At 38.7% G+C, this 14,254-nt stretch overlaps 1 protein-coding gene across 1 annotated transcript; it reads right to left on the reverse strand.

Annotated features, from left to right (window-relative positions):
- Positions 1-6,875: 6,875 nt before the first annotated feature.
- Positions 6,876-8,378, reverse strand: LOC121444391 (germ cell-less protein-like 2). The gene has a single exon (XM_041646206.1). The coding sequence runs from the start codon at positions 8,376-8,378 to the stop codon at positions 6,876-6,878; it is 1,503 nt and encodes a 500-aa protein (XP_041502140.1).
- Positions 8,379-14,254: the final 5,876 nt, after the last annotated feature.

Consider the following 14,254-nt stretch of genomic DNA (forward strand, 5'->3'; position numbering starts at 1 on the left):
AAATGGTGCTGGCACAACTGGATGTCAACCTGTAGAAGAATGAAAATAGACCCATATCTCTCTCCGTGCACAAAACTCAAGTCCAAATGGATTAAAGACCTCAATATCAGCCCGAACACACTGAACCTGATAGAAGAGAAAGTGGGAAATACCCTACAACAGATGGGCACAGGAGATCGCTTCCTATGTATAACCCCAGAAGCACAGACATTAAGGGCAACGTTGAATAAATGGGACCTACTTAAACTGAGAAGCTTCTGTAAAGCAAAGGACATGGTCACTAAGACACAAAGGCAACCTACTGACTGGGAGAAGATCTTCACCAACCCCGCAACAGACAAAGGTCTGATCTCCAAAATATATAGAGAACTCAAGAAACTAGACTTTAAAATGCTAATTAACCCAATTAAAAAATGGGGCACTGAAATGAACAGAGAATTCTCAACAGAAGAATTTCAAATGGCCAAAAGACACTTAAGATCGTGCTCAACTTCCTTAGCAATCAGGGAAATGCAAATCAAAACAACTTTGAGATATCATCTTACACCTGTCAGAATGGCTAAAGTCAAAAACACCAAGGATAACCTTTGCTGGAGAGGCTGTGGAAGAACGGGTACCCTCATCCATTGCTGGTGGGAATGCAATCTTGTGCAACCACTGTGGAAGTCAGTGTTTTGGTTTCTCAGGAAATTCGGGATCAACTTACCACTGGACCCAGCAATACCACTCTTGGGAATATACCCAAGAGATGCTCTATCAAATGACAAAAGCATTTGTTCAACTATGTTCATAGCAGTATTATTTGTAATAGCCAGAACCTGGAAACAACCTAGATGCCCTTCAATGGAAGAATGGATGAAGAAAGTATGGAATATATACACGCTAGAGTACTACGCTGCGGTAAAAAACAATGACTTCTCGAATTTTGCATGCAAATGGATGGAAATAGAAAACACTATCCTGAGTGAGGTGTCCCAGACCCAAAAAGATGAATATGGGATGTACTCACTCATAATTGGTTTCTAGCCATAAATAAGGACCACGGAGTCTACAATAGGTGAACCTAAAGGAGCTAAGGAAGAAGGTGAACCCAAGGAAAAACATATAGTTGTCCTCTTGGCTAAGAATCTTCATCTGGTGATGGATAGAGATAGAGACAGAGACCCACACAGGAGCACTGGACTGAGTTCCCAAGGTCCCAAGGAGGAGCAGAAGGAGGGAGAACATGAGCAAAGAATTCGGGACCACGAGGCGTGCATCCACCCACTGAGACAGTGGAGCTGATCTACGGGGAGCTCACCAAGGCCAGCTGGACTGTGACCGAAAAAGCATGGGATAAAACCGGACTCTCTGAACATGGCGAACAATGAGGGCTGATGAGACACCAAGGACAATAGCAGGGGGTTTTGATCCTACTTAATGTGCTGGCTTTGTGGGAGCCTAGCCAGTTTGGATGTTCACCTTCCTAGATATGGACGGAGGGGGGAGGACCTAGGACTTAACACAGTGCAGGCAACCCGGACTGCTCTGTGGACTGGAGAGGGAGGGGCTCGAGAGGAGTGGGGGGAGGGGGAGAAGGGTGGGAGGAGGGGGAGAAGGGTGGGAGGAGGGGGAGAAGGGTGGGAGGAGGGGGAGAAGGGTGGCAGGAGGGGGAGAAGGGTGGGAGGAGGGGAAGGGAAATGGGAGGCTGGGAGGAGGTGGAAACTTGTTTTTTGTTTATGTTTTTTTTTCTTCTTTTTGCAATAAAATTAAAAAATAAAAAAAACCTGTAACTTGAGACCTGATATTGTCAAATGATGATACAGAATAGATATGAAGTGTGTGAATAATTTTCAATGTCATAAAAGTTTACCATATCTTGCAAAAAAAAACAAAATACAAAGAACAACTGATACTGGGGTTCCCAAAACCAATGGACACATCTATAATACAGCGCTTGTACCTAAGGCTCAGGAACATCATGGACAAGGAGTAGAAAGATTGGAAAAGCCAAAGTACCAGGAGGTCTGCTGTGATATTCTGCATCCTAAAAAGTACAGAAATACTTCAACTGTGAAACCTTACCATTAGGAGTGCCTAAACACAACCTGAGCAAGTAGGCCACCCATAGACATACTAACATGAAAGGAAGAAATCTCAGGGATCCTCACTCCTAGGTAAAGAACTACAGAGAACTCTGCACAGCTGAGAGCAGGAGAAATAATCTTCCTCAGTGGTGAGACCCCTAATTGGTTATTAAATACCGAGTGTTCAACTCTGAAGTTGTACCCATGTAGTAACATTAATATGAATTCAGCAGGTTGTTTAATATATTTATGTGTCAATATATGTAATAAGTATGATGAAAAAAGTGGGGGTCATTGAATAGAGAGAAGACGAGGCAGGGTACAGGGAAGGGATGGGAGTAAGAAAAGTAAAGGGAAAATTATATAATTACATTTTAATTGAGAGACATACTAGAGATAATACTAAAATGACATGAAATTAAAAAATATATGAAACTGGGGAAAACAAATAAGTACAGTCTCAGACAAGGACTTTCTGAAAGGGAGTCCAAGAGCTAAGGAAATAATACTAAACTTGTCAAAGTGTATCATATGGAGTTTCAAGCATGGTGTACAACAATAAAGAAATTGTAGAACTGAACTACAGCATGTCTGTACAATGGAAGAAAATTGTTGGTAGATGATTAGTATCTATATAATTTGTATTTTATATATGAAACATATATACAATTACTTTTAAATGAAGCATTCAGACAGCCTACTCAAAATGGACTACTGAAATGAACAAATGGTTCTCAAAATATGGAGTGTAAGTGGCCAGAAAATAAATAAGGTCCAACATCTTTAGTCATACAGGAAATGCCTATTGAAACTACATCATGACTTTAACTCTCCCCAGTAAGAATCCAAATATAATAGAATATACCTTATTCTCAGCACCTCATGGAACCTTCCCAAAAATTGTCCACATACTAGGTAACAAAGCAAACCTCAACAGATACAAAAAAATAAAATAACTCCATGTATCTTATCAAATCCCCATGGCTTAAAATTAGAATTCAGCAGCAACACTAATTCCAGAAAGTCCACAAAACACATGGAAACTAAACAATGCTCACCTATATCACCAATGGGTCAAGGAAGAAATAAAGGAAGAAACTGAAGACTTCCTAAAATTTGATGAAAATGATCACACAACATACCCAAACCTATGGAACACAATGAAAGTGGAGTTAAGGGGAAAATTCATAGCACTAAATGCCTACATAAAGAAGCTGGAAAAATCCTACACTAGTAAGTTAACAGAACACCTGAAAACTCTAGAACAAAAGGAAGCAAACTCACCCAGGAGGACTAGATATCAGGAAATAATCAAATTGAGAGCTGAAATCAATAAAATTGTAGAGAAACCTTTATCCAAAACACACAGAGAGAATATCCAAATAAGCAAACTCAGAAATGAAAAGGGGACATAACAACAGACATGGAGGAAATCCAGAGAATCATCAGGTCAAACTTCAGAAACCTGTGCTCCACAAAATTGGAAAGCTTAATGTAAATGGACAATTTTCTAGATAAATATCACTTACCAAAAGTACATCAAGACCAGATAAGCAAATAAAATTAAATAGACCTATAACTGGTAAATTAAAAGAAACAGTTATCAAAAGTCTCCCCTCTAAATGAAGAAGGAGGAGGAGGAGAAGAAGAAGGAGAAGAAGAAGAGAAAGAAAAAGAAAAAAGAAAGCCCAGGACCAGATGGCTTCAGCACAGAATTATACAAATTTTTTAAGGAAGAACTAATACCAATACTCCTCAAATTGTTTCACACAATAGAAACAGAAAAATAAAAAACATTGCCAAACTCTTTTTATGACCTGATACCCAAGCGATATAAAGACATTACTAAGAAAGAGAATTACAGACCAATCTCACTCATGAATATTGTTGCAGAAATACTCAATAAAATACTAACAAATCAAATCCAAGAACACACCATGATCAAGTTGGCTTCATCCCTGAGATGCAGGGATGGTTGAACATACAAAAACCTGTCAATGTAATCTACTATGTAAACAAAATGAGACATGAAAGACCACATGCTCATCTCAGTAGATGCTAAAAAAGCCTTTTACAAAATACAACATCCCTTCATTGAAGTAATAAGGGTGGCGGGGCCGCTTCCCCAGCACCCCAGCCGCCCGCTCAGCTAGCTTATGTCCCGAAATAACAACACACAAACTATATTCATTTAAACACTGCTTGGCCCATTCTCTTCTAGGCTAATTCTCACATATTAATTTAGCCCATTTCTAATAATCTGTGTGTAGCACCCCAAGGTGCGCTTACCGGGGAGATTCTAGCCTAGTCCATCCTGGGTCGGAGCTTCATCCCGGGAGCGGGGCATGGCATCTCTCTCTGAGGCGTCTGCTCCCGAGAGAGCTGTGGAGTCTCTGAGCTCACTTCCTCTTCCTCCCAGCGTTCTGTTCTGTTTACTCCTCCCTCCTATCCTCTAACCAATAAAATGGGCCAGGGCAGTTCCTTTATTAGCCAATGATTTTCCTCCATCACTTCATGATAAAGGTCTTGGAGAGAGCAGGGATACAAGGAACATACCTAAACATAATAAGGGCAATATACAGCAAGGCAACAGCCAACATCAAACTAAATGGAGAGAAACAAAGTGATCCCACTGTAATCAGCAAGAAGACAAGGCTGTCCTCTCTCTCTCCATATCTATTCAGTATAGTACTTCAGGTTCTAGGTAGAGCAATAAGATGACGAAAGGAGACCAAGGGGATACAAATTGGAAAAGAAGAAGTCAAACACTCACTATTTGCTGATGATATAATAATTTACATAAGTGACCGCAAAAATTCTAACAAGGAATTTTAAAACTCATAAACACCTCAGTAATGTAGCAGGATACAAGAGTAACTCAAAAACGGTCACAAAGCAATTTCTTTACACATGACAGGAAATGACACTCAATTTTCCACAGCCATAATTGCATACACAATGCACAAGTCTTGCATATGACCTATCTCATCACTATTCCAGCATAGTTGGTGGAGAAGCTCACTACAGTTGATTTATAAGCTCCAAACAGTTGAGAACTGCCAGGGGAAAGTCAGTTTTCTTCAGAGATAGGATCCCTGGTAAATTATCCATATACAGTGAACAGCCTTACAGCCATGGGAATATGGACAACAAGTTGATCTCAGACCTACAGCCATGTGCATATGGACAGCAAGTTGGAATCAGTAGATTATATAAGAACAAATGAAGCAGGGCGGGGAAGTGGGAAGATAGACCCAATAGTTGCTGGGAGTCAGTGAGTACAGAAACAAAATATGTTTATGTATGAAAGAAAACTAATAAAGATAATTCAAACAAAGAATTGTTGGAAATATTTATGGGGACCTTTAAAGTTGGACTAAATGCATTTCTCTTTTCTCTTCTTTTTTATTGAGCTTTACATTTTTTCTGCTCCCCTCCCTGCCTCTCCACTTCCCCCTTCAATCCTCCATCAAGGTCCCCAAGCTCCCAATTTACTCAGGAGATCTTGTCTTTTTCTATTTCCCATGTAGATTAGATCTATGTAAGTCTTCTTAGTGTCCTCATTGTTGTCTAGGTTCTCTGGGATTGTGGTTTGTAGGCTGGTTTTCTTTGCTTTATGTTTAAAAACCACCTATGAGTGAGTACATGAATGCATTTTATACCACGACATGGTGGTGAGCCTATGAGGAGGAAGGGATTGAAGGTTGTGGCTGAACAGTGGTGTGATTGGGCTTCATGTGGACAAGGGTCAGAGTTGTGACTGCTAGAGCTATCAGCTTGGCAATGGAGAAAGCTGAGGACTTGCACTGCACTCATCTCTTTTTATTATTGAGGATGTTATGTGACGAGCTGCGGCAAAGTCCTGCGGTGATGGAGCATCCCGTTGAAGCTTGAGATAAAATAAACCCTCTCCCTTAAGTTGTTCTCCTAAGGGAGTTCTATCACAGTAATCGGGAAAGAAACTAAGGCAGGGAAAGTGAAATAACTCTTTCTTGATAGCCAGAAGACTGGAATCATGAAGATCCATGTTCCATTTCCTGGCTTGTTTATCCCTTTCAAAACTTGCATTCTTTGCTACGTACAGTGACATAAATATATACACATATGTATGTAAACATAGATACTTCTATGTAAACACACTGAATATATAATATACTTGTTTACATAGCAGATGGCATGTTCGATTATAAGATAAATATCCATTTTGTGCATAAATAGTTAAAGATAATCAGCAGCAAAAGTTATCCAAATCATGTAAAATGATCTGAAAACCAATTTTAAAATACCAACATGTTATATGTTACACTATCTGGAAAACCCTGACACTATTTGGTTATTTGAAAGCATAATCAATAGTGACTAATCTCAATTATTTTCTTAACCAATGACTTATATCTTATACACATATAAATAAGCTACAATTCACAACAGTTTGAGCAATAAAGAAATTTTTTTATTCTGTCTCAACCTTGGCTGTCGTCAAATCTACTCAACAAGTTCATTTTGCTGATTTTCCTTGCAAATACGTCTCTTATTGCCATTCGAAGCTTGATCGTCAATGGTAAATAAAAATCAAAAGACCAGTTTCTTCTGATTTTCTTTGACAAATTCATTGTTGAATGTGGAATTTTTCTTCAGAAATGTATTAAAATAAAGTGCAGATGGAATTGAGTCCTCTGTGGTGGTGCTAGACTCCTAAGAATTTTCATTTTGTTGTCGGTCATCTTAACTACATTTACAGCACAGCCTTCAAGTTAATGAATCAATCAATGTTTGTAAGCTGCTTCTATGGTCTAATAATTGACAAGATCACACATGTTCTATATTTTCTGATGATAAAAACAGAAAATTGAAGAATATATATAAGGGGAAGCTTAAAACTATACCATCTAACTTCATTACAATTTGTTCCTCGTTATGTTCGAAGGTAACAATTTTGTGACCAGTTGTTTTACTGAATATTACTTTCCCGTTGGAATCAAAACACACCAAAGTTATTTTGAACACTACGTTTCGTACATGTTTTAAACAATATCCATCATACTGCTGACGACTTTCCCTAAAAATGATGTAACGGTTGGTAAAGGTGACTCTTATAGGGAAACTAAACCTAAAATCTGACCACTTCCAGGAGTATTTACCATCTCTCCTAATCATTGTACCACATCTCATGCTGCAGTCTTCGAATTCTTCACTGATGATTCGTGGCCCTATTTCCCTCTGTTCTTGTTCTTGAAGCAAAGCCAGCCATTGCTGTTTATAAATGGGTGTCAGCCATTCTAAAGGTATTAGACGATCTTGTTCAAGAGTAGCTGTGTCATTCAGATCACAGATGATATGTTGAAACCTCAGTTTTTTAAAAATTGGCTGAAATATTAGTCCTTCTTCACTTTCAAGAAAACTGATGTTATCAATGCGTTTCATGTGCTTGTAAAGCCAGAAGTCAGACTTAGTTAACATCTGCCTCACTGTGCCTTTCCAGGATGGATTAAAATAAAGGAATATCCACTCTTTCAGGGTGGTGTAGATGTCCATTTCCTTTCGCATAACTAGTAAATCAGGTGAAGAAATAAGAAGATACATGAGCTTTGTATCAATTCCTCTGTAAAGTTCAACACTTGGGTGAGTCATCAAGTGGCAGAGAAGCCAGTCAAAGCAGCGTGTCTTTATAGATTTCAGTCCGTATGTTTCTGCTGCTGTGTAGTATGAGCACACGGTTTCCCTAGTGATGCTGCTGTTCATGATCTCTTTACATTGCCGGATGACATGCTCCACCTGAAGCAGGCATGCTGCTGCCAAAATGTGAGGAGCTCGACGGGGTGGTATTGGCAAGTCCTCGTCCCTGTAAAATGACCCAAACATAAAGTGCAAGGAGCCGACATCTATATCCCCATTCTTAATCTGCAGGTCAACTACACCACTGTGGGGTTCTTTCCAAGTATCTTTTAGCATCTTTGCAAAGAAGGGTGACTGACATAAAAACGCTTTGTGTAGAGGCCATTCTACTTCAAGTGCACGGATTCGAATGTCGGTATCCTTCCCGTCCAAAAATAAATTTTCGTATGCATACTTAGATGATAGCTTCAGTTTTTTCCTGTAGACGATGCCAAAAAGTTGCTGTAGGTTGATTGCCTGGTTCCGAGATTCGTGGATGTTAGGGGTTGGTGCCACACAGTCCCAAATACCCCATTTGCGCTTGCGACTGCCAGAGATGTAACTGGGACCTGGAACTGCGTTGTCTTCTGGCTGACCTGACTCTGCCAAGCTGGAATCACTGCTTCTCAAACTGCTGTGGCTGTTTAGAAGTCCCATTGATGAAGTCACCCAGCACCTCTCAAAGAGACTCGCAGAAGCTTCTCTGCCATGGCATTGCTGACAGGTCTGTGTCAGCCAGTACTGCCTAGGCTAGCTGAATTTCTCTAGCTCAGGCTCAAACGTCACAGAGCAGACGGGCACTCATTCGTCATTGTCCACTACTACCCTTCTGGAGCAGAGGCCCCGCCCCCTGGCAACAGACCCCTTTAAAACTATGAAGTGTGATCTAGCTTCTCCCTACTTCAACTTTCCTCCTTCTCCTTCCTCTCTCCTTCCCTCCTCCTCTCCCTTCCCTTCTACCTAATTTCCTTCTTTCTTTCCTTTCTTCTTTTCCTTTCCCCATTCTCCTCCTTTCCTCTGCCCCCTCCTTTTCCTCCATAGTTTCTAAAGGGGTCACACTATGGTGTTGACGATGACCTCACTCAAATAGTCAAAACCACCTGCCTCAGTGTTTTAAGTCGAATCTTCTTTTCCATAAAGATAATGACCATGTCAAAGCTATCATGATGAGTGTTAAAGATTGTACATATTCCAACTTCCACCCCTGGGGTGCGATAGATCACTTCCTGTCAGTAGTATTGATGTAATATTTACCAACAGCTCTTAGCAATTCAAATGGTAGCCATTCTTATTGCTTATTTTATTAGTCAGTTTTGATTATTCTAAAAGAAGAGTATTGCTTTCATGTATGTAATAGTATATATATATATACATATGCCCAAAATTTCTGTGTATGTTTGCCTTGTCTATATCGATATAAAAATATTTTGTTGACTTAAGGTTCCTTATACATCCAGTTATTTTATTAATGTGTATATGTATGCATTTTTTTATGTTTTTCTTTGACAGATTTGCCTTTGCCTATTAAGTGACTATGGTAGTCTTTTAAATAAACTTCAATTCCTTCAAAACCAAGCAAATTTTTAATTATTTGTTTTTATGTTTCAGAGAAGAATTTCCCCTCAACTGAAATAAGACAAATATCTGTCATGTTTTCTTGCTCAATTTTAGTAGTAAAATTGAACTTATTTTCTATAACTAAATATTAACACTTTACCATTTAGTGGATTCTCATATTTTAAAATCACAGGGCATTTTATAAAAGAGTGTATTTACTGTAAGCCAGTTTATTTTTTCAAACAGAAAAAGGTTTATCTATGTTCATGGTCACATAGAGTAAATGCAGACATTAATACAATAAAATTTACCAGAGACTGTCTTTGAAAGTTGGCTGTATGGGCCATGTCAGGCCCACACCCATACAGGATAGACTCTGTCACATTTTTCATCCTTTTTACTTGCAGATTGTGTGAGTTGGGCTTTCTTATCTAGTGTAGTGTCTGTCATGACTTTTCAAAGCCCACCAATCTCATAGTGATAGGCATGTGCAATGACAATTAAATGCCCAAGTTATTTTTACACAATAGTTTTTGTCTATTTACTAACTATCACAAAATGAGCAATGAATGCAGTGTTTGTCAGATGTTATTTGTGGAATCACTAACTCACATTTCACCCCATTTTCAAATATCAAACTATTCTTTTACTTGTTTTGGTATTGCTTACAATTGACAACTCAAAATTGTTTGCATAGATGGATTAAAATGTGGATACAAGATGGAATAGTTAAATAAAGTCAATTTAACATATTGATCATCTTAACATTTTTTTGATAATATACTCAAAATATATGCTGTCTGTTACTTGTAAGAAATACAGTGTATTTTATTGACATTTTCTTGTACAAGTGCAAGGATAGTTTTATACCCTGCTTCCTAGAAGCTGAGAAGAATAAAGGGTTGATAATTTTAAAAAGCATAAAGAACTTAATTCTTTTAGTCTGCATGCATTTTCAAAACTGCTTTGAAGACATTTGCTTTGATCTAGGATATGCCACCTTTCCTAGATTTGTTTATAAGCTCTCCACCTAAACTTGTTAATTCTCTATCCATATGATGGGTTTCAGAGGTAATAAGATGTTTTGTTAACTATCCTGCTTGCTCTTTGTCATCTCTTCTTATAACTCTGATTTTGGTCATATCTATGTAGTTTTCATAGATCAGAATGGCCTTTTTATTTCTACTGTTAGTTTACAGGAATAATTCGCGAGGATACTGAAGATCCCACCACACTAAACGTCATTAGGGACTGTGCTCCCAACAGTGTTAATATCAGGTTTGGCTTATAGAGGCACCATAGGCCTTTTACCCCATCCAAGGGTCACCTCTTTTATTCTTCATTTATTGATTTTTGTGTTGGGTCTTTCTTCTCTAATATGTTCCCAGAAAAGGCTTAAGTTGTGAAAATATTGACACTCTTATTGACTCTTTATACAGTCACAAATATAAAAATTATCCATCCATGAGGAAAGTTTGATCAGAGATGGGTAGAAAAATGGGTGACATTAGGTTAATTAAAGTGTTAACTAAAGCTAAGGATACATTTTAAAAAGTTGTATGTAAACTTATTGCTTTATAATCTCATTCAGAACATGTAAGTTACAAAAGAGAGATTTAGAAGGCAGACATCCTATATGTCTACATAATGCTGCTTCTGAAAGCCAAGCAAAACACATCAAAATATTCAGTGTCAGATATGAGATACTTCCACATAAATTGTTGGTCAGGAAGTTCCCAAAAGTCTCCAAAACAATCCAGGTTAATGCCACTCTTTTTCTTTGCCCACCATAACTAGTTCTGCTTTTAAAGACAAAACACACTTGGTCACAAATTGTCAAGAAGTCAGGCTGGAATGGAACTTCCTTCCTGTCAGTTAAGTCACACAGGAGTGGAATTGCTATGCAGGATGCTGGCAGAGTAACGGAATTTACGTTCTTACCCAGACATGAAACCCACGATCTACAATACCAACCTGCCAGCCAAAATGTGACCACCTGCACAACTAGTGGCATAGGGGTAATCAATGTATCTCTGATTGGATCTGAGGCCCATTCTGCAAGAGGGAATTCATACCTGCTACTTTCAATGTGGAAAAAAAAACATGGCTGAAAAGGTCTTTGGCCCTAGGGGAGAACTTACAACATGTAAACATGACATGTAAACTGTCATGGTGCCAAGCTCCCTTCTAAGTGTCTATTTGTATATCCATAGAGAAAAGCTACTCCAAGACTCAATCAGAGAAAGTCTTTTGGCGATAAACACTGATGAACAAAGATATACGTAACTGCTCAAAGTACTTGATAATAAGTGATGATTGAATGGTATTAATGTCTTTGTAGCACCGGTCTTACCGGGAAGATTCTAGCCTATGTCCATCCTGGGCTGGAGTTTCATTGCGTGTATCTGGCCGGGCGAGGGGGGCGTCTCTGCTCCAGAGAGCAGAGCTGTCGAGTCTGAGCTCACTTCCTCTTCCTCCCAGCATTCTGTTCTGTTTACTCCTCCCACCTATGTTTTAACCTATGAGGGCCAAGCAGTTTCTTTATTGCTTAACTAATGAAATCAACAGATTGATATATGACACTCCCACATCATATATGTACATACTAATTAGGAAGTTCCTACTGTTTTAGGTTTCCATACTACCTCTCCAATGGCCCTGAATTTTAGAGGTTTCTCTCCGTATTCTTTTCACTGTCCCCTTCTCCCCTACACATCCCCACTTGATCCTCTGTTTCCAGATCGACCCTACCCATGCATAGCTGTCTACTCTATTTTCCTTTCCTAATGACATCTGTCTGTACCCCAACTCACTTAAAATGTAACTAACCTCTCTTGTTCTATAGATTGTAGCTTGTTTATCATTGACTTAAAGGCTAATATCCACATAAAAGGGAATATATACCATATTTGTCTTTCTAGATCTGTGATCCCTCACTCAGGATGATTTTTTTCTGGTTCCATCCATTTATCTGCAAATTTAATGATGTTATTTTTCAAAATGGTTAACTAATGCTCCATGGTATAAATGTTCCACATTTTCTTTATCCATTCTTCTGTGACGGCCATCTAGGTTGGGTTGTTTCCAATTTCTGGTTATTATGAATAGAGTAGCAATGGACACGGTTGAGCAAGTGTCTCTGCAGTAGGATGAAATTTCATTTTGGTATGTGCCCAAGAGTGGGGTACCTGTATTTGGGGATAGATCGATTCCCATCTGGCTGAGGAAGCACCACACAGATTTCCATAGTAGATGTACAAGTTGGCACTCCCACCAGCAGTGTGTGAGAGTTTCCCTTACTCCATATCCTCAGCTACATGAGCTGTCACCTGTGTTGTTCTTAGTCATTCTCAGTGTTATAAGATGGAATCTCAAAGTAATTTTGATTAGCAGTTCCGTGATGACTAAGGATGTTGTACATTTTTTAAAGTATTTCTCAGACATTTGGGTTTCCTCTATTGAGAATACTCTCAATATATATTTAGATCTATATACCATATTTTGATTGGGTTATTTGTTTTTTTTGACATGTAGTTTCTTTTTTTAAAATTGAGTTCTACATTTTTCTCTCCTCTACTCCACGTGTCTCCCATCCCCATTTCAGTCCTCCCCCAAAGTCCCCATGCTCCCAATTTACTCAGGAGATCTTGTCTTTTTCTACTTCACATGTTGATTAGATCTATGTAAGTCTCTCTCAGTGTCCTCATTGTTGTCTAATTTCTCTGGGATTGTCGTTTGTAGGCTGGCTTTCTTTGCTTATGTTTAAAACCCACCTATGAGTGAGTACATGTGATAATTGTCTTTGTGTGTCTGCGTTACCTCACTCAAAATGATTTTTCTAGCTCCACCCATTTTCCTGCAAAATTCAAGATGTCGTTATTTTTTCTGCTGTGTAGTACTCCATTGTGTAAATGTACCACATTTTCCTTATCCATTCTTTGGTCGAGGGGCATTTAGGTTGTTTCCAGGTTCTGGTTATGACAAACAAAGCTGCTATGAACATAGTTGAACACATGTCCTCATGCCCTTGTGGCATGATTGAGGATCCTTTGGATATATACTAAAAAGTGGTATTACTGGGTCTTGAGGAAGGTTGTTTCCTAATTTTCTGAGAAATCACCACACTGACATCCAAAGGGGTTGTACCAGCTTGCATTCCCACCAGCAATGTAAAAGTGTTCTTTTTTTCTCTACAACCTCTCCAGCATAAGTTGTCATAAGTGTTTTTGATCTTGACTATTCTTACAAGTGTAAGATGGAATCACAGAGTTGTTTTGATTTGCATTTCTCTGATGACTAAGGATGTTGAACATTTCCTTAATTGTCTTTAAACCATTTTAGATTCCTCTGTTGAGAATTCTCTGTTTAGGTCTGTACTCCTTTTTTTTTAATTGGATTATGTGTTCTTTTGGTGTCCAATTTCTTGAGTTCTTTGTATATTTTGGAGATCAGACTTCTGTCTGATGTGGGGTTAGTGAAGATCTTTTCCCATTCTGTAGATTGTTGTTTTGTCTTGTTGACCGTGTCCTTTGCTTTACAGAAGCTTTTCAGTTTCAGGAGGTCCTATTTATTCATTGTTTCTCTTAGTGTCTGTGCTGCTGGGGTTCTATTTAGGAAGTGGTTCCCTGTGTCAATGTGTTCAAGTGTACTTCCCATTTTCCCTTCTATACGGTTTAGTGTGGCTGGCTTTATGTTGAGGTCTTTGATCCATTTGGACTTGAATTTAGTACATAGTGATAGATATGGTTTTATTTTCAGTCTTCTTTCTACATGTTGATATCTAGTTATGCCAGCACCATCTGTTAAATATGCTTTCTTTTTTTCCATTTGATAAATTTTGCAGCTTTGTCAAAGATCAGGTGTTTGAAGGTGTGTAGATTAATATCTGGGTCTTCTATTCAGTTCCATTGGCCCACCTGTCTGTTCTTATGCCAATACCAGGCCGTTTTCAGTACTGTAGCTCTGTAGTAGAGTTT

The sequence above is a fragment of the Microtus oregoni genome, unplaced genomic scaffold (assembly GCF_018167655.1).
Source record: "Microtus oregoni isolate MIOR12 unplaced genomic scaffold, Mior012 000121F_ref0000216, whole genome shotgun sequence".
In the NCBI taxonomy this organism is placed as follows: domain Eukaryota; kingdom Metazoa; phylum Chordata; class Mammalia; order Rodentia; family Cricetidae; genus Microtus; species Microtus oregoni.